The sequence below is a fragment of the Phialemonium atrogriseum genome (genome assembly GCF_030411735.1).
Source record: "Phialemonium atrogriseum strain 8032-3 unplaced genomic scaffold QBC33scaffold_33, whole genome shotgun sequence".
Classification (NCBI taxonomy): domain Eukaryota; kingdom Fungi; phylum Ascomycota; class Sordariomycetes; order Cephalothecales; family Cephalothecaceae; genus Phialemonium; species Phialemonium atrogriseum.
The window spans coordinates 42,567-66,004 of record NW_026848170.1 but is presented as its reverse complement, the minus strand read 5'-3'; the positions used below and the strand labels follow the sequence as shown (position 1 = coordinate 66,004).

The following is a 23,438-nucleotide window of genomic DNA, read 5'->3' as shown; positions in this document are numbered from 1 at the left end:
CTAAGCCCTTACGATAATCACTTTTAATACAGACTCATCAATCATATCCCTCAGAGCGTTGAGTGAGGATTGATGCAGTCTCTAAGGCGGGGTCCTTACAATGAGTGGCAACTAATGATGGCATGATGGTGGCTGCTACGTAGTACCCCTTACGCCCCGTGTCAGGTTGGCTTGGGAATAATTCACGCTAAGCCAGTCCATCAACAGGGCAACCCCAGGATTGCAGCATGAGCAACGTGCAACAAATACAAGGCCTTGACACAAAAAAATACAAATAGGTATCAAAGTGTCGTCTAACAGCAACCCCCTTTCCTTTCGCACCCCCTCGTCCTCACCAACCATTACAAAACCACTTAATACTTCACCTCAAGTTATAACCATACATGAAGAAACCCCAAACCAACTCTCAGTGCGTCTTCTCCTCCACCGCCGCCCCAGTCCCCGCAGCCCCCTTGACGCTCCCCCTCCCGACAAAGCTCCCACTCTCCGCCCTCGAGCTCGAACCAGCGGGATCCTCGCCCGGCAGCAGGGCGTGCGCGGCGTCGCGGCTGAGCTCGACGTAGTCGTACGCGAACTCGCCGAGCTGGCCGTCGTCGAGGCCGACCTCCTCCTCGCGCGGGTCGGCGCGCAGCGACAGGCCCGGCACCAGGTTCATGAGGAACAGGATCACGCACGTCATGACGAACGAGTAGCCGAAGCCGGCCGCGCAGTCGGCCAGCTGGTACGCCAGCTGGATGTAGTTGTGGTTGATCCAGCCGCCGGGGATGGTGCTGGAGCCATCGAGGTGGGCGATGTAGTCGCTGTGGTTTGGGGGGGTAAGGTTAGCGATGGACGATAGAAGGGGAGGAGGGGTCTATATGGGGCTCAGGGGCAGGGCGATTTAATGGGGAGACTACTTACGCCGCAAAGAGGCCAGTCAGCAGATTGCCAACAATCCCACCAACAGCATGCTCGGCAAAGATATCCAGGGCATCGTCGATACCGATGAGGAACTTGATCTTGGTGGCGAAGTTGCAGACAACCCCCCCAACAACGCCGTAGATGACGGCCGCCCAGGGTGTGACGTACCCGGACCCGGGCGTGATGGCGACAAGGCCGGCAATAACACCGGAGCAGAAGCCGACGGTGCTCCACTTCTGCTCCAGGCGGTAGTCGAGCAGGCACCAGGTGAAGCCGCCGACGCTGGCGGCGATGTGGGTGACGATGCAGGCCATGACGGCGCGCATGTTGGCGGCGAGGGCGCTGCCGCCGTTGAAGCCGAACCAGCCCACCCAGAGGAAGACGGTGCCGAGCACGACGTGCGTGACGTTGTGTGGCCGGTAGGGGAGCCCGCTGATGTCGTTGTAGCCGCGGCGCTTGCCGAGCATGAGGGAGTAGGCGAGGGCCGCGGCGCCGGAGCTGATGTGGACGGGGGTGCCTCCTGCAAAGTCGAGGCCGCCCATCTTGAAGGACCAGCCGTTGGCGTTCCAGGTCCAGTACGCGATCGGGTCATAGACGATGGTGGCCCAGATGAACATGAAGACAACGCATGGGAGCATGCGACCACGGTCGGCAGCAGCACCGATGGCAAGGGCGGGACTGTTTCCATGTTTTGGTCAGTCAGGTGGCAAGGCCGGGAACTAAGGGGGAACTTTACGTGATGGCCGCAAACATGCCCTGGTACAGGCAGAAGAGAATATCGGGGATCTTGGAGCTGCCAACACTAGGCTGGCCCAGGACCTTCATAAGACCGAAGTTGGACAGATCGCCGATGAAGGCGCTACCTGTGTGGGAGAAGGTGAGCGAGTAGCCCCAGAAGAACCATTGGAACCCGACGATGGCGATGGACATCATCGATAGCCATATCAGCGCGAGGGCCGACTTGCGCCGCGCCAGTCCGCTGTAGAAGAAGCCGACGCCGGGGACCATGAGCAGCACAAGGGCCGACGAGGTCATGATCCACGCGAAATCGCCATCCTAATATGACACACAAACAAGTTAACGTTCTGTGGGCTCCGCAGCAGAGGGCCAGTTGACTCCGTACACTGTAGTAGATGTTGAGGTCGCCGGTCAACGAGTCGCCGCCCGTGTTAGCAACGCCAGCGGTGCCATTATACACCTCGACAGGGCCGGCCGACATGGTGGATGTTCTCTATATTCCCTGGCCAGAGGGGCCCGGCGGGGGTGAAACTCGGTTGGGGTCTTCGCGGAGGGGATCGAGTCGGAGTGAGCCGTGGCTGATGAAGACTCTGGTCCACTCTGGGGAAGGATTGCCACCAATGTCGGAAATGGAGCTCGGGAGAAGGAATGAAGATGAAGCTTCAGGAGAGGGAGTGAGCCCGGATGGAGGGTGGGATCGGCAGGGTAAATAAAGAACAGCAAAGACCCATCTGCTCGAAGCTCAGCTGGCCGGTTCCGTGCCATATCAGTGTGAGCTAATCGAAGCTGAAGGCAGTTGGCTACCTAATCAGGGGAGCTACTTTCCCAGGACCCAAGGCCCCAATTAGGGAGGCAGAAGTGGAGAGGAATAGATAAGGGATTCTTGGAAACGGGAGGGAATATGGGGGTTCCAACTTCCCAATTCCCTGCAGGGGAGAGTGTGGGTGTGTATTACAGCATCCAGGGTGCATGATTTCCGATGTGGTGGGAATACCTAGTCGACAGATCTTTCGACACATGCATTCGATATCGACTGAGAGAGGAAATTGTAGGCGAACGAACCCAAGAAAGAGACAGTGAGTGCTAGACAGCGTACTCGGCACTTGCGCAGTACTGGAGTAATACGAGAATAGTTATCTGAATAGCCACACTAATCCTTGAAGAAGACGGCCGGCTTTGCCCCCTTAGACGTCGGCTGGAAAGACATCCATGCATGTGTACCTAGAAGAAGCACGATTCGAGGTTTGAGTCAGAGCAGGATATGGAGCCAGCTGGTGATGACTCTTACGTTCTCAGAAGAGCGTAGGGTTCAAACCAAGCGATAAAGGACACCCATCGCAGCAGAAAATGCATTACGAAATCCCATCGTGTCTGTTATCTGAAAGATTGAGTGGTCTTCGCAAAGGGTGAGTTGTGGCGCCGATACCCGATATCCTTCCAAATGTGGCTGGGCCTGATAACGGATCTACGGATTACGTTTGATGGGAGCTGCAATTGATTGGCTCGCCAGCTTTTGGTCCTTATCTCTTGGCACAGCGGATTTGTCGGAATCCCCCCAAGATAGGGTCCCCAGGCAGGCATGTGCAGGTAATCCCGTACAGATTACGGCAGTTTTACCCTCTAGCCTCTTGTCCTTGTTGGTGTTCGTCCAATTCGAAACAATATTTTTCAGGATTCATTCGTTGGCTCGCCTTAAAGTGGTGTGTCAGCACCCGCACCCACCCAATAGCTCCCAGCTTCCAAGTCTTGGCAGATGCTTATCTGGACAACCACCACATTTCCTTTCCTGCCTCCTTATCTTTGCCAACCTTGCTCGCTCAGCATCCCGGAATAAACCGCGACTGCTGATTACTGGGAACGTTGTCAGTTGGGATCCAAACCGCACGTCATCGCTTTCGCTTGGCCCTGAACCGAGTGGGGGGCATTGCATGGTAACATGGACAAATAGGAGTACAAGTTATCCGAACGCGCTCGCGCCAAGAACGAACCTCGCAGCCACAGCACGACATCACACCTTTTCCGCCCAACCAACCCAACTTCAACCAGCCAACAACTTACACCTCTGGTGGCGACTCGACGGCCTGTCCAGTACGGAGCTTGATGATATCGGCAGCCTAGCGAGAGAGATTGATCGTCAGCAACGAGAAGGGAGAAGACAAGAAGAGGACGAGGAGCAGGAAGAAAAAAGAACAGGCCCCTCGACTTACCTTCTCGGCAACAGCGTACACGGTCATGGAGGTGGTGGCGCCGACAATGGTCGGGAATATGGATGCGTCGACGATACTCAGTCTCTCGACGCCGTAGACCAGCAGGTCCTCGCCGACAACGCCGCCCCACTCGCGAGGCATCTTCGCGGCCGTCGACACGGGGTGGTAGACGGAGGGGATGATGACGCCCCTCGCCCACGCTGCAAGGTCCTCGTCCGACGTGACATTGGCCCCCGGCGACGTCTCCACGGCCTCGTACGCCGCCAGCTCGCCCGTCGTCATGTACCGGCGCATGAACCTGACCATCTCCACCATGACCCGGATGTCGATCTCGTTGGAACCCGCCCGGTAGTCAACCACCATCTCGCCCTGCGGGTCCGCCGGGTCGATGAGCACCGTGCCGCGCGACTGGCAGTGCAGGTTCTGTATCGACCCGCCCGGCCCGCCCATCATCATCTCGAGAAACACCACCCCCTTGGACCGCATCAGCCCGGCCCACACCTTCTGCTGCTGCCGGTACCCCTCCACCTGCTCAGCCGTGTACCCCGCCGGCAGGTGCGTCGTCGGGTCCTGCGCCTCGAACGCCGCCGCGAGCTCCTCGAACCGGTCCGGCGAGACCACCGGCAGGCCGATCATGGTCGCCAGGTTTGGCGGCCCGCTTCGCCCGCCGATCTGCCGCGCCGCGATCGTGTCCGTGCCGGCGCCTGTGTCCGATTCCTCGTCGTCGTCCTCCTCGGGACGGTCGACCGGGGCGTCGCTCGGAGTGCTCACCGGTGTGGTCGTGGATGACGTCGTCGTGGGCGTTGCGCCTGGGACGGTGCCCCCTGTTTATTTAATGCTCGAGTCAGTACGCGAAAACAAGAACGAAGGCAAGATGCCTTAAACACAATGGGCTGTATGCGACATACATCTGAACCCGATATTCGGAATATAGCTGTGGTCCTGAAAGTTGGACCCGACGCCCGGCAAGTCAACCTTCACGGTGATGTTCGCCTCCTCGAGCAGTGCGGCAGGTCCGATGCCGCTGAGCATCAGCACCTGCGGGGTGTGTATCGCACCTGCGGCGAGGACGACCTCCCTCCTCGCCCAGACCCGCACCGCGGGCGCGTCCGTGTCGTTGCGGGACACCCACTCGACGCCGACGGCGGCGGTGCCGTCGCCGTCGAACAGGACGCGGCTCGCCCGCGCGCCCACGACCATGTCCCAGTTGGTCCGGTTGGCGTCGTCCCAGTGCGCGTTCCGAGCCGACGACCGCCGGAACGTCGTCGGGTCCTGCGAGATGGTGTACCAGTACAGCCCCGCCTCGCCCGCGCCGCTGTCGGCCGGCACCTCGACGCCGGGCATGGCTTTCATGGCGTTGTACAGCGTCTCTGTGGAGGTTGCGAGTCAGTAGTGCTAGTCTCATGAGGGGTCTGACGGAATCCCCCGTCAAGGGCGGGTTTTACTGACTGATCTGGCTGTTTAAGGCTCCCCTGCCAAAAGTGGCCTGGATCTTGGACTTCAAGCCCGTGCCCCAGTACTTCATGTCGTACTTGATGTTATACTCCTCGGCCTGACTGGGGTCCGGTGGATTCAGGGCCATGCCCTGTGGTGAGGGGTCAGCGATGTTCCCGGCCGCATTGGGAAGGGGGTGACAAAGTGGTCAGACCTTCTTGAAGTATGGCAGCAAGCCCTTCCAGTTCCAAGTGGAATTGGGCGAGCCCAGAGCCTCCCAGGCATCGTACTCCTCGGCAGTGCCCCGGAGGTAGACCTGTCCATTAACAATGGAGCTCCCACCAACGACGCAGCCGATGCCGACCTTGAACGTGCGGTCATTGAGCGCAGGACACGGCAGTGACGTGATGTTAAACATGCGCTTGGGGTTCATGCCATCCTGGGTGTCTGCACAGCCGAGATGATGAGCAATACTTTCGGAGGCCACCATGGGGCGTTTCTTGGGGTCAGCCTCACCATAGTACCCGTACTCGATGTTCAAGACGCTGTCTGGGTGGGGGTCAGCTCGGGGTCTCTGTTTCGCTGTCTTTCGCCCCTCTCTCCCTCTCACTGTCTCGTCTTCCGAGGCGTCTGCAACCTACATTTGCCATTCTCGGATAGCCGGTCACCCACGGTCAACCCCGAGGTTCCACCACCGACGATGACGTAGTCGTACTCGGCCGCCACCTCGTCCCTTCGTGTCAAGATGTTGGTTTCGTCGAGCGGGCGCGGGATCCAGACGGCCGACACCAACTGGGACGTCGCCGCCAGGAGTAGTAGCGTTGCCAACTTGAGAGATGCCATTGTGCCAGTTAACTGGAGGGATGGATGATGATCCGTGCGACGTGGGGGATTACCTCAAGGCGAAACCGGGGACTCGACCATGGCCTTTTAGTAGGCGATTTGCACGGGGTCCCAACCAAGGCTTGGTCAACCAGAGCCTGGTGCACACATCGCTAGCTGGCCAAGACATTGGAGTAGCATCAGGCGATGCCATCTCCGCGACCATGTTAACTGCCTTGGCTGCCCATTGCCCGCAAGTTCTGAGTCGGATGCCCAGGGATTGATTGCTGCGGGGGGCCCAGTCGGGACTTAATATGGGGAGTTAATTGGAGTCCACGTCGCTAGGCCACATGCGACTTGTGCCTCCCGGGCAAGAGCGAGCGCCCTGTTTCTTGGTATGTTCTTGCTACCCGGGATGGCATTTGAGCCTGATGTCGGCAAATTTCCATAGTCCTTCGCCGAAGGCCAAGACCCGGGTCCTGGGCAGTCGAGTGGCTGCGACAGTACCGGGCTTGGATTCTACATGGAGATGCCCCTGCGGGATTTGCCCTCTGTGTCGCTCTGCAAACGTCTGTGGAAATCTCTCTACTTCGTTTCGATCTGTCATTTTCCGGTTTGTTTTACTCATCTGGGCATAGTCATCCTCAGTTCCGGTAGTCCAGCTACGATGGACGAGCCTCTATTTTCCCGACACAGTGGAATGTATGGCATCCTGAGAAGACTCCATATGCAGCAGTGCTGTGATGGTGGTGCTAAGTACCGGAGGGCTGGCTCCGTCCCGGTCCTCCGAAGGCAACCTACATGACCCCCATCCGAATCACACTCGATCCGGGCGCGTTCCTCTGTCACAAGCCCTATATTTAGCGGTGCCATGACTCCCAATTGTGCTGTCTTGAACATCTCCATATCTGAAATGGGCAGCTCAATATCCCCTGGGACGAGATGCGGGGCAGACGTCTCCAAAGTATATTCCCCATCATCATGGCCTGGGGGTATGGCGTATTTAGCCTGTATTCTGTGCTACTGCCTCCCGACCACGGTTCCCAGAAACAACACTTATACGGCTTGGCGACCGCTTGACGTAGAACAGCAGCTCGAGAGTTGTTGTCAAGGTCTTAACACCGACGCTGAAGATGTCCATCGATGGGTAATGGAGTAAAGGGGCCTGACTCGGGAGCATACCGGACGTGGTGCTTATGTCAGGGCCAGCGTCCTTCCCCGAGTGTGTTTTAGCCTGAAGCTCCGACCAAGGACCGGCCGTCGTGGATGCGAGGGGCGGAGGGGGGGCACAGTGGCCGGAGATGCGGAGGGAGAGGCCGGAGATGCGGGAAGGAGAGGCCGGATATATGGGAAGGAGAGACCGGAGATACGGGAAGGAGAGGCCATAAATACTTGCTTGTCGTCCCCAAAATGGTGGGAAATATGACATGATGCGATCTTCTCGCCGAATGCGTATATACAAATATGTTTACTCCCCCTTATATGCACCAAAAATGCGCCCATGCTGTCCAAACCCAACCCAACCTTCAAACCTCTAAAGCAGCTCCAAAAGATATTGATGTACATATATGATTAATCGTCGGTGGCCGGCCTGAATTTCTGCCTAAAGTACGGTGAATTGTGCTCGATCTGGAACCTGGCACTAGGTCCCCACAGGTGGTCAACTTTGAGCTTGTTCCACAAGACCACACTTTCTCCTTCCTTCCATAACTTTTGGGCATGCTCGTCAGCCTTTTTCAGGTCCGCCGCGGTCAGCGCGGCCAGCGGCTTGTCGGCTGTCGTCTTCGTCATGAGTTCCTCGAGCTCGGTTATCCATTTCCGGTACTCCTTGTCTGTCTTGAAGATCACCTGTACTTGGTCGTTGTTCTCGTCAGGCCCCTTGTTGCCCCTTTTGACGCGCTTGTCCTGGTGCTCCTGCATCGTCGAGTCAGCCACGTAGCAGTAGCGGTCTATCAGGTTGATCCAAGTTGACGCCAGGAAGTGTTTCCTCTCGGCTTGGACTGTGCGAGGAGAAATGTCAGCCAAGGTAAGGAGGCAAGTAAGTGCTGGGTTTGAAACAAGGGAAAGAGAGGAGGGAAAGAGAAGAGGGAAAGAAAAGGGGGAAAAGCTTACCGAGAAACCTCGCCAGGTCGAGGCTTATCATGTAGATCTTCTGGAACATCTCGAGATAGAATCTCCTCAGACCCTCGCCGTGCCTCGTTTCCAGGTAATCCGAGTCGATCAGCGCGATATCGGACCTCAGATCTCCGCCGTGGATGACGGAGCTGAGCAGCTTCAGCCGGCTGTACAACTGCGTCGCACCACCCCACGCTGAGAAGGAGGCGTTCATGTTCATGTGGCCTCTGTTCCTAGCCTGCTGGATCATTGTCCTGAACCGCACGTCCCGGAACTGGTTGAGCATCCTCTCCTGCATTGTCTCCTCCTTCGGCACGATGTTGTCCTTGCCTTTTCCCTTCACCTTGTGCCTCCACGGCTCCTTTCCCTTGCCTCTCCTCTTCTCCTTGCCCTTATCTTTCTCTGTCTCCTCCGTCTCCGCCCCCTTCTCCGTCCCCCTCTCCGTCCCCTTCTCCGTCCCCTCCTCCGTCTCCACCCCCTTGCCCGCCTCTTTCTCCGTCTCCTCATCCTGCCCATCGTCCTTCCCCCCATCGTCCTCCCCCAGGTCCAACTTCTGCCTCTTCCCCTCCTGCACCAGCTTCCTAACCTCCCTATCGCACGAGACGGCCCTCCGCCTCACCAGGTCAACCTGTTCTCTCAGCCCCTCGATGCGCTCCCCAAGCTTATCCATCAAGTTCCCAGCATTGCGATTCGCCCACACCCTCTCCTGAACAACCTCAACCCCCGCCGCCCCGCCGATTCCCCTCCCAGCACCATCGCCGCCGCCAACGACGACGACATACGAGTCCGGCCGCAGAGCCGCCGCGACCCCGCCGTCCACCGCGCCGCGGAACGTCTCGCCCCCGGCGTCCCGCCACGTCGCCTCCGCGATCTCGTCCGTCAGGATCATCAGCGCCCTAGCCCGTTGCGCCTCCGCCGTCTCCAGGTCTGGATCGTGCACGACGCGGATCCGCTTGTGCTGCTGATGCTTGTCATCGTCATCGTCGCCGTCCTCGCCCGCGCTGCGCTTGCGCCCGCGCGACGCCGGACCTGGCTTGCCACGCTCCAGGGACGCCCTGACGTCGGTGAAGTCGAACGCAGGCCTCGGCCCGCCACCGCCTCGCCACACGTTGGCCCCGGTGCCCCGAGCATTGGAGGACGGCCTCGGGCCTAGGGGGGGCGCGGGTACGTATGAAGCCGGTACGTATGAAGCCCTGGGACCGGCCCCTTGTGGTCCGGCTGATCGCCAGTTCTGGGATATGGGGTCGTCCCATCTGGCTCCGAATGCCCCCAATTTGTACCGCTCGGGCCGTCGCCAGCTGCCGGCTTCCGGCTTGTTGTTGTTTTTGTTGCTGTCGTTGTCCATTGATAGTTTTCTCGTAAATTGCGGTTCCAAGTTTGATGAATGAGGTCGGTGTCTGGCTCAGAAGCGGCAGTCTGCTTGGTTCAAGTCGCTGATGGGGAGGATTTGTCGTCGTCTGGGTCTTTATGAGCACCGTGGACAAGACCCCCGAGTATTGCGAGGACAAAGGCATCCCAGGGTGGGATCTTTGCCTGGTTGCGGCCATGGCTGCTTCAATTCTAGGAGCTGTCCTTTCTTTTATGCTAACAATAAATAGGGGGCCCACGTCGGTGGAATGCGACATAATGTGGTTTGTACTGGGGCTGTGGCCACAATGGATGTGCATGCTCCGGATTTCTCGTAGGCGGCAAGCGTACGGCCGAGGTCGAGGCCATCGGGGTGTGGCTTTCTATCCTGCGAGGTGTCCTGCGAGTTTCCGGTTTCCAGCACTTGATCGCCCGGAACTTCGCATCAGACAGAGTCAGAGATATCCTGCTCGACCATTTCTGCATGGCATCTCTGTGTAGGTACGAGTCCGGAGGAATTGCTGTTCCCCGCCTGGGATACTGTACGGAGCGCAATACCGAATTCTTCAGCTCGACAATGATCTTGATTGACAATCTGTGTAGGTAATGAGATGCAGCCAGTTGCCTCAGTCTTGATGGCCCGCTGTCCCCAGTGCAGCCTTTGCGCAGGTCCTGAGCTATCCGTTTTGGTTGGGACGATGGGACAGCGGGTGTTCCTGCAGTTCCTTGATGACATTCCCAGTCTTGACTTGGGAGACAGCAAAGAATGTGCTTGGCTCGAGGGTAATCGGCAACAAAGACCAATGTGACAGCGCGAAACCTCCAAGAAGATCCGGATATGGTGAAATATGGCCAAGGAACCGTTTCCGGGGAGGATCGGGCATGTTGATGCGCTGGTGGCCCATCGCGATGTGGTGAACAAAGAGTATGAACTTGAGGTTGGCCTTGTTCGGCGCCGAGAACAGAACAGCTGGTTCCTTTTATCCCTCGATCTGAGAGTCCGTAGTGGGCAGTCTTCTGGCTAGTGCAACTTTGCGATGGCACGGCTGCACTGAGGACGGCAGTCTGCCGTGGTTTGGTTGTATGCGGAGGAGCACTTACCCCGCCTACCGTGGAAGATGCCCCCATCTCGATCATCGGTACTTCCAACCTTCCAACTTCCGCCTTCCATCTTGCACCGTCCCTCTTCCATCGCGCGTCTGTCAATTTATCCGAAAGCGGCCAGAGGTGGTAGTCATTACTGAATTGTTCAGCACCTCCACTCCACCTCTTTCACCGAGCCTCAATTGCACCATTCCAGGCCCCATCGCCACAAAGAAACCCCCGCCAGCCAGCATGTCACCCACCACCCCCCCGCAACCATCCCAACCCCTCCAAGTCCTCATCTTCACCAAAACATCTTCCTACCGCCACACCTCAATCGAACCCGCCATAGCAGCCCTAACCCGCCTCTCCGCCACCACCCAGCAGCCCGGCACCAGCCACCCAACCCCAATCTCCGTGACCACCTCCTCGTCGGCCACAATCTTCACCCCCTCCTCCCTCTCCCGCTTCTCCGCGATCCTCCTCCTCCAGAACTCGGGCGCCTTCCTCACGGCCCCGCAGCTGGCCTCCCTCCGCGCCTACGTCCGCGCCGGCGGCGGCGTCGTGGGCGTGCACTGCGCCGCGGCGGGCATGCTGGCCGGGGAGGACCCCGACCCGGACCCCGAGCGGTGGTATGGGCGGCTCCTGGGCGGGGCGTTTGCGGGGCATCCGGAGCCGCAGAGGGGGGTGGTGAGGGTTGTTGATGCGGGGCATGGGATTGTGAGGGGCACGGTTGGGAAGGGGGAGGGGAGGTGGTGGGTGGAGGAGGGGGAGGGGAATGGGTGGCGGTGGGAGTGGTTTGATGAGTGGTACAATTTCAAGGAGAACCCGAGGTTGGCTGGGGATGTGCATGTGCTGCTGTCGGTGGATGAGGGGTCGTATGAGGGTGGTGAGCATGGGGAGGACCATCCCATTGCTTGGTGTCAGGAGTTCGAGGGTGGGAGGTCGTTTTACACTGCGCTGGGGCACTTTGATGAGGCGTACGAGGATGAGGCCTTTATGGGGCAGTTACTGAACGGGATCCTGTGGGTGGCTCGCATTATCTGACAACAGCAACAGCAACAGCTGTCTCACTTAGTGCAAAGATGCGCATGATAGACTTGGGGCGATCAAGTGTATGTACGTCCTGGTATTCAGGCATGTCTAGAACTATGTACAGAGAAAGAACATGGCCGACACAGCACGCCGGTCTAGCTATTCGTCTTCGTCTTCGTCTTCGTGCATGGTGCACACCCTTAGAAGGCGGGGTTGGCGTTGGTGAGCAGCTGCTCGAAGTAGGCCTGGAACCAGGCACCAGCCTCGGGGGCGGGCTGCAGGGCGTCGGCGAGGCCGCAGTGGTAGTCGTACCGCGCGGCGCTGGTGTTGCTGGTGCCGTCGCACTCGCCGCCGGGCTTGATCCAAACGAAGGCGTCCTGCACGTCGAGCCCCGTGTTGGTCGTGGGGCGCACGCCGAAGCCCGTGCCCTTGACGTTGCACCAGTTGCCCCACTCCAGCTGGCCAGTCGGCTGCCTGCCGTTGCGGCCGGTGTCGGTGATGAAGTGCGCAGGCCAGCCGGCCGCCGCCATGAGAGGGGCCATGGCCTTGACGTAGTGGATCTCGTCGTAGTTGGCGTTGCCTAAGCCTTGAAGTTAGCATACGCTCACTCGCTCACTCACTCGCTCGGGGGGACATGCCTGAGGTGTACGACGGCGGCGAGGACAGGCTCCAGCCGTTGTAGTTGGCAACGTTGGTGGCAAGTCCGCGAAGGGCGGCAGGCTTGCCGGCGTTCTTATACACGTTGGCGAACATGTTGACGGCAGGCTGCAGGTTGGCCTCCCATCCGAGCCAGCCGGCGTGGCCCGCGTCGAGGTACATGGCGACATTGGGGAGGTTGAGCTGCTTGACGGCGTAGTCGGTGCACTCAAGGTACGCGTCATGGGCGCCCTGGCACTTGGCCACGTTCATGTTGGTGATCAGGTTGGCGAGGGAATCGGGCTCGATGACGAGGAGGACTCGGACGTCCGAGTAGGCAATCAGCTGCGCCCGGATCGAGTCGATGTAGGCCTTGTACTTGGCGACACCGCCGTTGGCGATGCTGTACTCGCCGTTGGAGGCGGCGGCCGCGCAGTCACGGTCAGGCAAGTCATAGACGACGAACTGGGCAGCATACGCCGGGCTGGCACCGGCCTTGTTGGCGGCACGGACCGACTGGAGGGTGTCGATCATGCGGGGAACCTTGGCAGCGGTATCACTGGGGACCTCGCAGGTTAATATCGTCACTCGCTCCTCCTGGGAACAGCAAGACTTACAGCCACTCGAAGCTGGGAACCTTGGCGACTGCCGCGGCCTTGGTAGCCATGGCGCCACTCAGGCTGGGAATGGCAATGTTCGCCACCTCAGAAGCGTAGTACGAGTTGGCCCAGAGCTGGACCCCCGAGAAGGGGTTTCCAGTGTATGAGGCGGTGCCCGAGGCGGTACCAGTCGGGGGCTTGGTGGTGGTGGTGGTGGTGGTTGGAGGCTTGGTGGTGGGCGTCGTGGTCGGAGGCTTGGTGGTGGGCGTCGTGGTTGGAGGCTTGGTGGTGGTGGTGGTGGTGGTGGGCTTGCTAGTAGTGGTAGTCACCTGCGACGGAGGTCAGTCGCCGGCAACCGAGAGAAAACCCGAGGCAGGGTTGGCTGTTGGCTGTTGGCCCATCATCACACGGGGGAGCGAACCTGACTGTTGGGCAGGCACTGCGAGTACCAGTCATTCGAGTAGACGCACGTGCTTCCCGATTGGCAGCAAGAGGCACCGCCCCAGCCGATGCCACCGCACTGAGCCCTGTTCAGGGAAGATCAGTTAGCCATCTCGCTCGTGGTGCGCGAGGACGCCGACACGCTGGTGGACGGCAACTCACCATTGGGCTCCGCAGTTCTGGCGCTCCTCGATGACAGGAGCAGCCAGGATAGATGCCGTCAGAGACGCGGCGAGCAAGATTCGTTTAGCAGCCATGGTTGAGGTTTGTCGAGAGCTGATGAGAATGTCTATCGAACAGGAACATGCCAAAGACGACAGGAGGGCTGCCTTTTTATCAAAGGACGGGCTCCCAATTGACGAGTCGACGAAGCTCGAGTGCGGCGGATCGACGGGAACTCTTTCCCAGCTAACCCCCTTCGACGTCACGCCCGTCGTGTCCAGGAACAGCCTCCGGTTCACCCGCTGGTCCCAGAGCAGCCATCTGGGCAAGCAAGGAGCCAAGACTGCCGGCGCCCGGCCTTGGTTTCGGGAAGGGAGGGCATCGCGTTCCGAAAGCGGATGGACTGGTGCGGAGGGGCAAACTAGGGCAGGCCTAGGGGTGGAGATGCTAGGTAGCCATCACGACGACTCGTGCTGCACGCATGGACATGGGCGCAGGCGGCGTGGCAAAAATTATGCGCCAGCTCTCGAGGGGCAATGTTGTTCAGCCCAACCTAGACTTCCATCCCAAAGCCGAAACAATGGCCCCCAAGGTCTTGATTGATTGCTCATGGTCCTGGTCCAGGCCCAGGCCCAGCCACACTCTCTCCCGTCTCGGCCATTGACAACGGAAGGTGGCATTGTAGCATGGGGCGGACCCGCCAACCAGGAAAGCAGCCAGCTTTCAATTTACTCGTGCCGGGTTGGAAGCGATCTGCAATCTCGGAGGCCACGTTCCTGAATATCCTTGAAGGGAACAGCTCGGATGCCGGATGTGGGGCGCCATGGCTGGCCGACGGTGAGGGGTCGGAACTTGGAAGAGCCAGCCGATACGGTCGCATTTTCACGGCCTTACCAGCCTTTGAGGGGGGACCCGTTGTAACCCTGCCGTCACGACACCGGAGGGACAAAGGCTGGGCGGTTTCCAGACCAGGTTGGTCGGGCTGGTCTGCGGTGGCGGTGCCGGATGCGGTGGGTAAATCGTGGGCAAATCGCGGGCAAATCGTGGGGTTGGGATTGGGGTGTGGGGGATTGGGGATTGGGGATCTGGAGACCTGACTAAAGATGAATAAAGGACCACCCATGCTCCCCATGCTCCTCGCTGCAAGCGTCCACTCTGTAGGTCAAGCAAAATCCGGGTTCACGGCTCTTGGCAGGGGCCTTCCTCATGTGCGTGTAAATTGTGCCTCCGACTTGGTTGTAACGTCCATCTCTCTCGTTCTGGCCCTCCTGATGGGGTCCGGCCCGATCTGAGTCGTTTGCGGCTCCAAGTCGCCAGTGCCCACCTTGGCTTCGGCCCATGATATTAATAGTCCGGCCACATACGGTGGCATCACTGTTGTGCTGAAGGACGACTCTACCGTCATCCCGCCCAGTCACGCCATCAATCAGCTCGACAAAAGCCAGTCCCACCCACACCTCCTCTGGAGTCCTTGCATGGCCAACACAGGACATGGCCGAGTCCAGTGTCACCTCCAGCTCGATTCCGAGTCAAATATGGGCTCAAGCCGGCCGTCCAACACCCGAGCCACAGCCGCCCCGACAGCAGCTGCGAAGTCGGCGTCGTCAAAGAGGACACCCAGCTCCTGGCTGGTGTACCAGCTTGCGCGATCCATGTTCCCAGAGCCAAGTACGGTGCGCCGCCCGTCGGCGATGGTTAACTTGAGGTGCGAGTGTACCGGCTCCTCCATCGTCGCGTCTGCGCCGGCGCCGCCCTCGAGGTCTGCCCCTTCCCCTTCCCCTCCCCTCGACTTCCCGGCCTCGCGGGGACGGAAGTATGAGATGCTGAGCCTGCCCGGGCGCGAATCTTGAGCCTCAAGAGCTGCTTCTTGGTCAGTGACGCCCCGCTCTTCGCTGTCAAGTCGCCGATGGCTGCCCCGGGCCGCCCGCTGGCTTGGAATGATCGATGCAGAGCACATCGATTGGTACCGACGTATCATGGAGCGAATACACCAGCTGGTCAAGGTTCCGGCAGTGACGATTTGCTCGAGCCACATCATGTTGCGGCTAGTGACAATAGTCACGTTGACTCCCCGCTGGAGGGCGGCAAGGAGGGTAGAGATGACGGGCGCGCTCGTGAGATTGGGCGTCTGTATGTAGATGCTGACTGTGGCCTCGTCGAACAGTCGGAGCAGGGCGGAGTTGAGGGGGGTGGGCGGCACTGGCGGAGCGGCTTGCCAAGGGAAGGGGCGGAAGTGCGGGTGACGGCAATGGGGAGAAGGTAAGATGAGTGTCGTGATGTCCGCCTGGGTGGGCGGAAATGCATGCAAGTAATGGGCATGGGCCGCGACAGGCTGGAGCGGGGGCTGGGATCCCGGCCTGTTGGATGTCGAGCCCCCCTCCTCCAGAGAGGCAGGAATCCCGCTTCGTGTGTCAAGCGTCCTGTCCCACGTGCTCGAGTAAAAGGCCAGTAAATCTGCAAGCGCCGCGCCCCTGATCTCGACACACCCCTCAAGCCACACCTCCCAGCTGATGTTGCAGCTCGGGATGAAGGCGCGCTGGCGATCAATAATGAGGAACTTGGGATGCATGACGCTGAAGGGCAAGAAGAAGAGACTCTTCACGGTGAGGTTGATGCCACCGGCCTCGAGGATGGCCTGGTTCGGTAGCCCGAGTTGTTTGGGCCATGACGACGGTGGGTAGAGATAGCCATCAGGTGAGGACGTGTGGAAGAGCTTCTGGAGAAGGGATCGAGAGGACAAGCAGAGGGATATCCTCAGAGGCGGCAGAGAATTACCCTGTCTAACGAGGGATGTTCGCTTGGCGGTGATCTTCTCAAGGGCACCTCGGAGTGCAGACAGGGAATCTGACGGCGCCCAAAAGCAGGTGACGAGGATGATTTCATGCTTGGCGGAGAGGATGGCAGGAATCAGAGTGCCGGTGTAGATGGAGGCTCCAGTGCCGAGCTGGAAGGACACGGGGACGCTGGTCGAGACCGGGACGGGTGGATCGCGAGGCGGGAGATCTGCCATCCTGTGGGGACCGACCGACCTGATGCACCGTACTTTCCAGGTTGTGTGAGGAAGTCGTCACAGCCGCCACCACCAATTACAGAACCAGATATTAACTTGCAAATGACACGGTAGACTTCGTTATCGCGCAGATTGCCGTCTCTGCAGCATCCTTCTAGCGCTCAACAATGGAAGCTACACAGTAAAGTTCTCATGCAGCCGCCAATCTTTCCCGGTTGTGGGACGAATTCCAGATATCGGCAGGGGTTTTCCTCATTTCAAGCACCCTGAAACGAAGCTAAACCTTTTCTGGCCAAGCTCCTGATCCTCCTGCATGGGTTGACCCAGCTTCTTTTGTTTCCTCCCTTTTTCTTTCTCCTGAGCTTCTACTGTGATTCTAAGATTAGGCAGCGAGAGATGACTCTATTAGCTGTTGACAAACTTGCCGGCCACAGAGACCCCAAGGTGAGCTTGGGAGCGCGTTGTATGCTTAGTAAATTGACAGCATCCGGTTGCGTTTTTGTGTCGCGTTTTCGTGTCCCCGTCGGGTTGACACGGTCACTTTCGGCGGCGGCACCACCCGCCCGGCCCCTGGAGATCTCATGCATGGGCCGCTATTCGTTACGTTTGGACGCCGACAAGCCCGGGAATCTACGGGTTGGTCCTATCAAATGCTCCGTGACAACGCATGCTGGAGGACCTCAGGACTCCCGCCAATAGAGTTGCGGTCCCTGCAGCCAGCTGAAGGCCAGACTCTCTTGGCGCGCTGATTGCTGACGCCCAAAATGGGCCAGTGCTCTGAAAACCCCCTGACTCCATGAGCAAAGACCGTTGACAGGGCTGCTAGCTCATCGGGGCTTCGTCAGGCCCCGGGTCTAGGCTTGGATGGTGGGTTACAGGTTAGGTTTCTTCCTTCCTTTGACTTCCTTCCTCCTTGCCCCCTTGCGCTTCCATCTTGCTCTTCTCTCCACCAGAAGATATTCCATTCTCTCGATTGTCCTCGCAGCGCGAGACAACCTCTTATCACTGCCAACAGTTACACAGCAGCATAATGGCTGAAGATGGCGGTCATGGCGGCTATGCAGATCCACCTGCTCTCTCCGACAACAACCGCGGCCCAGCTCCCCTGAAAACTAACCGCCCCAATTCCAACGATCAACGCCCCTCCGATATCGCGACCGTTAGCCTCCAACAAGAGCTATCACCCCTGTCACCACGCGTTGACACTCCGAACCCGTTTAGTCGCAAGAACACCAGCCTGGACCTGGACGATTATTTCGTATGTGAACCCGAACCCGGACCAGGGCCCGTACCTGGAGACGGGGCGATTCACTCCTGAGCAACGCGGCTAACGCACGGCTTCCATGTAGACGGGGCCTCGCGACCTCCAAAAACACTCGAAATGGCCGATTTTCATGCGAATGCACGGCAGCATCCTGCCCAAGATGATACTTCCCCTTTTATTCGTCGCCTCCTGGTCGACGTGCATTACCCTCCTCCATAAGTTCGTGTCGCCGTGTGAGTGCCCGTCCCCGCCCGAGGTCCAGCATCCAGGATAGCAAACAGGACTAATTCCCCCGTCTCCTTTAGTGGGCACCAACGCCATCCTGCTCACGGTCACCGGTTTCGCCGTCAGTTTGGGCCTGTCTTTTCGCAGCTCGACTGCCTACGAGAGGTACGTGTGATGGTTCAGCACCCGACCGACGGGGTAATCGAGCTGACACGACTCGCCAAATAGATATAGCGAGGGCCGGAAATATTGGGCGCAGCTTATCCTTGCCTGCCAGACGCTGGGCCGTGTCTACTGGATCCACGCCAAGGAGCGAGAGGGTGAACTGGGAGAGAAGGATCTACTGGCTAAGCTGTGAGCTTCGTTTCTGGGCGCCATTTGTGTGCCCAACACCTCCTTGCTGACCATTTATTGATCCCAGGACCGCCATGAACCTCCTCGTCGCATTTTCCGTCTCGCTCAAGCACAAGCTCCGCTACGAGCCCTACACGTCGTACGACGACCTGGAAAGCCTCGTCTCCCACCTCGACACCTTCGCCGCGGCCGCCACGCGCGAGGAGCCCGAGAAAGCCAAGGCTCGCAAGCGCACCGGCTTCTTCAAGAGCACGGGCGAGCACCTGGGCGTGTCGTTTGCCGAAAGCAACCCGCGCAAGGTGCTCAAGAAGGCGCAACGGCCGCTGGGCAATCTGCCACTGGAGATCCTCGCGTACCTGGCTAGCTTCACGGACGAGATCGTGGAGAACGGCCAGCTTCCGATCCCCATGCAGCAGACCCTTGCTTGTGAGTGCAATGCCCGCGTTGGACGGGAGACCAAGGGTGACCAAGAATGCTGACCATTTTGGCTCGGAACTCAGACAACAACCTCTCGATCCTCAACGACGTCCTGGCCGGGACGGAGCGTGTCCTCACCACGCCACTCCCCATCGCCTACACCATCGCCATCAGCCAGATAACCTGGGTCTACGTCGCCCTCCTGCCGTTCCAGCTCATCGCGGTTCTCTCGTGGGTGACGATCCCCGCGGCGGTGGCGGCGGCCTACATCATCCTAGGGATCCTATTCATCGGGCGCGAGATCGAGAACCCGTTCGGCGACGACGTCAACGACCTGCCGCTCGAGAGCTACTGCGCGCAGGTCGCGTCCGAGCTCGACATACTCGCGTCCAAGCGCCGCCCCCGCAACAAGGACTGGGTCGAGAGCAACGACAACCGTGTCCTGTGGCCCCTCAGCAGCAGCGGCTGGCACGTGTGGATGCACCGCGGCGAGAGGCGCGTCCGCGACGCCGTCAGGGCCAAGACCGAGCTCGGCTACGAGGCCAGGGTGGAGATGGCCGCCTCGGAGGTGCTCGAGAACGGCAAGGCGGGGCGCCAGACACGCGTCGGCGTGAAGGCCGTCTGAGAGGCTGGCTTGGGGTGGTGTTCTGGGGCAGGACACCTACCTATGTCGGTTGTATTACCTCGCGGCATTACCTGCTAGCAGGGAGGGATTGCCCGTTTTTTGTGTGTGCTCAAGAGACTGGACTGTACATTGGATATACGAAATAAACGGGATCGGGAAGCGAAAAAGCCCTCGTGGCATGGCATTGCATCTAGAGCATAGCATTATTTAACAGGCATATCTACCTCAAGAACCACATTGGCATTTTCATCTTGCATACCTACATTTTTGAGTGTGGGCTGCGTGCTGCCGGGTGCGGGGCGGGAGATGCCGCATCAGGAGAAATTACCGAGGAAACCCCTCACCGCCTTTGGCCCATTTCTTGCCTCGTCTCCCCGATCCCGCGTCAAGGGCGGCAGAATTGGACAGGTCGTGAATCGTGATTTCCTCCTCCCTCACCACCTCCGTGTGCTCGACCCGTCAAGATGATATCGGGAATCCTAATATTCAACCAGAAGGGCGAGAACCTCATCTTCCGCGCCTTCCGCAACGACTGCCGGCCGCGGCTCGCCGACGTGTTCCGCATCCAGGTCATCAGCAACGCGCAGGTGCGGTCGCCCATCCTCACGCTCGGCAGCACGACGTTCAGCCATGTCAAGCACGAGAACATCTACCTGGTGGCCGTCACCAAGAGCAACGCCAACGCGGCGCTCGTGTTCGAGTTCCTGTACCGCCTGATCCAGCTCGGGCGGGGCTACTTTGGCAAGTTCGACGAGGAGGCTGTTAAGAACAACTTTGTGCTCGTGTACGAGCTGCTCGACGAGATCATCGACTTCGGCTACCCGCAGAACACGGAGACGGACACGCTCAAGATGTACATCACCACCGAGGGGGTCAAGTCGGAGCGGGCGCCCGAGGAGTCGGCCAAGATCACCATGCAGGCCACGGGGGCGCTGTCGTGGCGCAAGGCCGACGTGAAATACCGCAAGAACGAGGCCTTTGTCGACGTCATCGAGGACGTCAACTTGCTCATGTCGGCCACGGGCTCGGTGCTGCGCGCCGACGTGACGGGCCAGATCGTCATGCGCGCCTACCTCAGCGGCACCCCGGAGTGCAAGTTCGGCCTCAACGACCGCCTCCTGCTCGACAGCGACGGCCTGCTGAGCCTGCCGAGCGGCAACCGCATGGGCACCAAGGCCACCAAGGCCGCCGCGGGCAGCGTCACCCTCGAGGACTGCCAGTTCCACCAGTGCGTGCGCCTCGGCAAGTTCGACAGCGACCGCATCATCAGCTTCGTGCCGCCCGACGGCGAGTTCGAGCTGATGCGCTACCGCGCCACCGAGAACGTCAACCTGCCCTTCAAGGTCCACGCCATCGTCAACGAGGTCGGCAAGACAAAGGTCGAGTACAGCATCGGCGTCAAGGCCAACTTCGGCTCCAAGCTGTTCGCCGCAAACGTCGTCGTGCGCATCCCCACGCCCCTCAACACGGCCCGCATCACCGAGCGCTGCACCCAGGGCAAGGCCAAGTACGAGCCCGCCGAGAACAACATCGTCTGGAAGATTGGCCGCTTCACCGGCGGCAGCGAGTTCGTCCTCAGCGCCGAGGCCGAGCTCACGAGCATGACCAACCAGAAGGCCTGGAGCCGGCCTCCGCTGAGCATGGATTTCAGCCTGCTCATGTTCACCAGCTCGGGGCTGCTGGTGAGGTACCTCAAGGTCTTTGAGAAGAGCAACTACTCGAGCGTCAAGTGGGTGAGGTACATGACCAGGGCCGGCAGTTACGAGATAAGGTGAGATTTTCGACTCTCCCCCCCCCCTTCTAGTTTTGCTGACACTTTGATGCTCACCGGTTCGTAGGTTTTAATCCGCATGGCAAGTTTGTAATGGTGCTTTTGTGTGTGTGTTGATATGGCATTGCATGGCGTCACGGGGTTTCCGACCAAAATTTCTCCAAGCGGTCACGATATATATATAAACTTATTTTACTTTTGGCTTCCAGTATGTCGAGTTATCATTGTGGTGGTGGTGGACAGGACAGGACATCGATCAAATTGCACCAGTGCTGAAATCGCCATTCTGATCGCATATCTCGCGGGGCGGATATTGCCGAGTGGCAAGCCCGGTGGTCCCTGAGTCCCGTAACATCGGCCGCCCACGAGTGCCGGGGGGGCGGGGGGGGGGAAGCCATTCTCTTGCTGCTCAATCCGCCATTATCTCTGTCCAACCATCATCTATAGCTTCAGGTCCCTGCCTCTTCCGCTTCCACTTCCGCCAGCCAGCTCCCCGAGACCCCCCGCAATATCCCACTTCCCCATCAGGCTCCCAGAACCACCCTCGCCTCTCCTCCCACCTCCACGCGACCCCGCCGACGGCCGCGTTTTCCCGGCCGGCGTCGCGCCGGCGTCGTCCTCGTCCGACCGCTTGACCGCAGACGGGGCGACGGCGTTGGTCTCGACCTCGAGCGACACCGGGTCGCCCAGCTGGCTCGGGTTGGCGCCCTCGCCGCGGGTCTTCTCCGTCGCCAGCTGGCGGATGAGTTTCTTGGGGGGTTTGTGTGGTGGAGGGGGCATCGTGATTATTTTCTTGGAGCTTCTCTTGTTGTTTTGATGGTGCGTTGCGTCAGCTCAAATGGCCACTGGGCAGGTTTGGGTGGTATTGGGCTTCTTCATATTCTTTTCGGTCCGTACGATCAGGACATGATGTTTTTTTAATCTTCACTTTCTCGAGATGATTTGTGGGTGACGCACCTGATGACGCTGGATGACATGGATCTGTCGACCCACGAACTCACATGTGATTGACTCTCGGCAGGATCCGAGAGGAAACTCAATTGAGTTGGACAACCGATGATATAATCTAGCCGTCCCGAGTCTAGGCTTGTGGGCAATCTAGAATTCCCAGGAGAAAAGGAGGAAAGGGGGTAAGTAATATCATGTGATCAGCGACCTGTCTCATGGGAACCTCACTTGCACAACTCAACTACACTTTGACGACAGAAGGAACCGATACTACCTAAGAAGGCATTCACAAGGTCTTGTCTATGGGAGATCCAGCGCCTGACACGACGAGACTCGGAGCATGGAAGCGGCAGACTTCTCTCCGACAAGACTCCGGTCCCACGGCCGTGGACTAAAAGTCGGGATTCGCCGGCCACCGGTTCAAAGCTGGATGTCGAGTAGGGATGGATTATGCAATCATTGCCTTCGGGTGGAACATAAAGACAGCCGACCTCCCTCTGTTGCTAGGTCTCCCGGGAACCTGGCTTCAGTGAGCTCCAGAGGCCAAGCTGAGCCGTGAATACATCCAACCTACTCACAGCTTTCACTCTGTCATAATGATCTTCCCACCCCTGATCACCCTCGGCCAAGCCAGTAGTCGCGACCCGAGCACAGCCATCTTGTCCCAGGACCAGAAAAGCCCCTGCGACGGCGGCCGCCGTTACTGCGGCTGGTTCGAGAAGTCCAGCGAGACACTCCCGAAGGTGCAAGTTTTCCAGCGGCCAGAACTGGGACGAACGGAGCCGCATTTTCGAGCACCCCTCCACCCAAGCCCGAGTGTAGTTCGACGCAGAAGGTCATTTGTGCCAGGAATAGCAAGGAGTGGTGCGATTACGGTCAGTTTAAGTACGCAGAACTTGTAGGATTACAGCAGCTGACACGGGGTCACAGACGAGAATAACGAGCTGTGCAAGTCGGACGGCACAAACGTCGTCATCATAATCGAGATCGACATCGAGGTCACCGTCATAGAGCCGACCATCGAGGAGGAGTGCAGCAAGCCCAAGTGCCCGGACTGCCAGACCATACGGGAGGACGGCGAGTGCCACTACCCCTGCTTCCCGGAGGAGACGGTTGACACGTGCAAGAAGAAGGGCGGCAAGCCCGTGTGCGCGAAGACGCCGGACGAGTTCTGCGAGTTTGGTTAGTATCCAGCTACGTAGCGTGGCCCCTTTTTCCATTTCGGCATCACACGCTGGGGGGGGGGGGGGGGGGGGGGGGGGGGGGGGGGGGGGGGGGGGGGGGGGGGGGGGGGGGGGGGGGGCG

The 23,438-nt window shown here is 59.2% G+C and overlaps 10 protein-coding genes across 10 annotated transcripts in view; 3 read left to right on the top strand and 7 right to left on the bottom strand.

The window, feature by feature from the left end:
• Positions 1 to 135: 135 nt before the first annotated feature.
• On the bottom strand, positions 136 to 2,119 carry QBC33DRAFT_581180 (ammonium transporter AmtB-like domain-containing protein; the record flags this gene model as incomplete). Its single annotated transcript, XM_060431250.1, has 5 exons — positions 136 to 170; positions 505 to 800; positions 901 to 1,578; positions 1,637 to 1,956; positions 2,024 to 2,119. The coding sequence occupies 5 exons, from the start codon at positions 2,117 to 2,119 to the stop codon at positions 136 to 138; spliced, it is 1,425 nt and encodes a 474-aa protein (XP_060279417.1).
• Positions 2,120 to 3,692: 1,573 nt separating this feature from the next.
• QBC33DRAFT_581178 (glucose oxidase) lies at positions 3,693 to 6,122 on the bottom strand (the record flags this gene model as incomplete). The annotated part of the gene is made up of 7 exons (XM_060431249.1): positions 3,693 to 3,752; positions 3,846 to 4,549; positions 4,754 to 5,215; positions 5,295 to 5,430; positions 5,494 to 5,726; positions 5,796 to 5,828; positions 5,921 to 6,122. 7 exons carry the CDS (start codon positions 6,120 to 6,122, stop codon positions 3,693 to 3,695), a joined length of 1,830 nt encoding a protein of 609 aa, XP_060279416.1.
• Positions 6,123 to 7,506: 1,384 nt separating this feature from the next.
• Positions 7,507 to 8,645, bottom strand: QBC33DRAFT_550122 (uncharacterized protein). Its single transcript, XM_060429053.1, has 2 exons — positions 8,214 to 8,645; positions 7,507 to 8,101 (listed from the first exon to the last, which is right to left on the bottom strand). The coding sequence occupies exons 1-2, from the start codon at positions 8,512 to 8,514 to the stop codon at positions 7,674 to 7,676; spliced, it is 729 nt and encodes a 242-aa protein (XP_060279415.1). The 5' UTR covers positions 8,515 to 8,645; the 3' UTR covers positions 7,507 to 7,673.
• A 669-nt stretch (positions 8,646 to 9,314) lies between these two features.
• On the bottom strand, positions 9,315 to 10,970 carry QBC33DRAFT_550121 (uncharacterized protein). Its single transcript, XM_060429052.1, has one exon. The coding sequence runs from the start codon at positions 10,698 to 10,700 to the stop codon at positions 9,801 to 9,803; it is 900 nt and encodes a 299-aa protein (XP_060279414.1). The 5' UTR covers positions 10,701 to 10,970; the 3' UTR covers positions 9,315 to 9,800.
• On the top strand, positions 10,899 to 11,693 carry QBC33DRAFT_459733 (ThuA-like domain-containing protein; the record flags this gene model as incomplete). Its single annotated transcript, XM_060424943.1, has 1 exon — positions 10,899 to 11,693. The coding sequence occupies one exon, from the start codon at positions 10,899 to 10,901 to the stop codon at positions 11,691 to 11,693; it is 795 nt and encodes a 264-aa protein (XP_060279413.1).
• Positions 11,694 to 11,787: 94 nt separating this feature from the next.
• On the bottom strand, positions 11,788 to 13,870 carry QBC33DRAFT_247398 (glycoside hydrolase family 6 protein). The gene is made up of 5 exons (XM_060422971.1): positions 13,520 to 13,870; positions 13,338 to 13,443; positions 12,935 to 13,245; positions 12,320 to 12,876; positions 11,788 to 12,261 (listed from the first exon to the last, which is right to left on the bottom strand). The coding sequence occupies exons 1-5, from the start codon at positions 13,612 to 13,614 to the stop codon at positions 11,882 to 11,884; spliced, it is 1,449 nt and encodes a 482-aa protein (XP_060279412.1). The 5' UTR covers positions 13,615 to 13,870; the 3' UTR covers positions 11,788 to 11,881.
• A 968-nt stretch (positions 13,871 to 14,838) lies between these two features.
• Positions 14,839 to 16,839, bottom strand: QBC33DRAFT_247396 (phospholipase D p2). Its single transcript, XM_060422970.1, has one exon. It carries the CDS (start codon positions 16,527 to 16,529, stop codon positions 15,027 to 15,029), a length of 1,503 nt encoding a protein of 500 aa, XP_060279411.1. The 5' UTR covers positions 16,530 to 16,839; the 3' UTR covers positions 14,839 to 15,026.
• Positions 16,840 to 17,910: 1,071 nt separating this feature from the next.
• Positions 17,911 to 21,461, top strand: QBC33DRAFT_581172 (AP-1 complex subunit MU-1-like protein; the record flags this gene model as incomplete). Its single annotated transcript, XM_060431248.1, has 7 exons — positions 17,911 to 17,974; positions 18,075 to 18,183; positions 18,247 to 18,372; positions 18,440 to 18,798; positions 18,873 to 19,336; positions 19,909 to 21,143; positions 21,395 to 21,461. The coding sequence occupies 7 exons, from the start codon at positions 17,911 to 17,913 to the stop codon at positions 21,459 to 21,461; spliced, it is 2,424 nt and encodes an 807-aa protein (XP_060279410.1).
• On the bottom strand, positions 21,250 to 22,295 carry QBC33DRAFT_247373 (uncharacterized protein). Its single transcript, XM_060422969.1, has 2 exons — positions 22,143 to 22,295; positions 21,250 to 21,989 (listed from the first exon to the last, which is right to left on the bottom strand). The coding sequence occupies exon 2, from the start codon at positions 21,963 to 21,965 to the stop codon at positions 21,627 to 21,629; it is 339 nt and encodes a 112-aa protein (XP_060279409.1). The 5' UTR covers positions 21,966 to 21,989; positions 22,143 to 22,295; the 3' UTR covers positions 21,250 to 21,626.
• A 434-nt stretch (positions 22,296 to 22,729) lies between these two features.
• Positions 22,730 to 23,438, top strand: part of QBC33DRAFT_562977 (uncharacterized protein) — a gene marked incomplete at both ends in the record, with an annotated part of 1,105 nt that continues 396 nt past the window's right edge. Inside the window, 3 exons of the mRNA XM_060430243.1 lie at positions 22,730 to 22,876; positions 22,945 to 23,008; positions 23,064 to 23,310. Coding sequence (XP_060279408.1) covers positions 22,730 to 22,876; positions 22,945 to 23,008; positions 23,064 to 23,310 — 458 coding nt within the window. The remainder of the gene's footprint in view (positions 22,877 to 22,944; positions 23,009 to 23,063; positions 23,311 to 23,438) is intronic.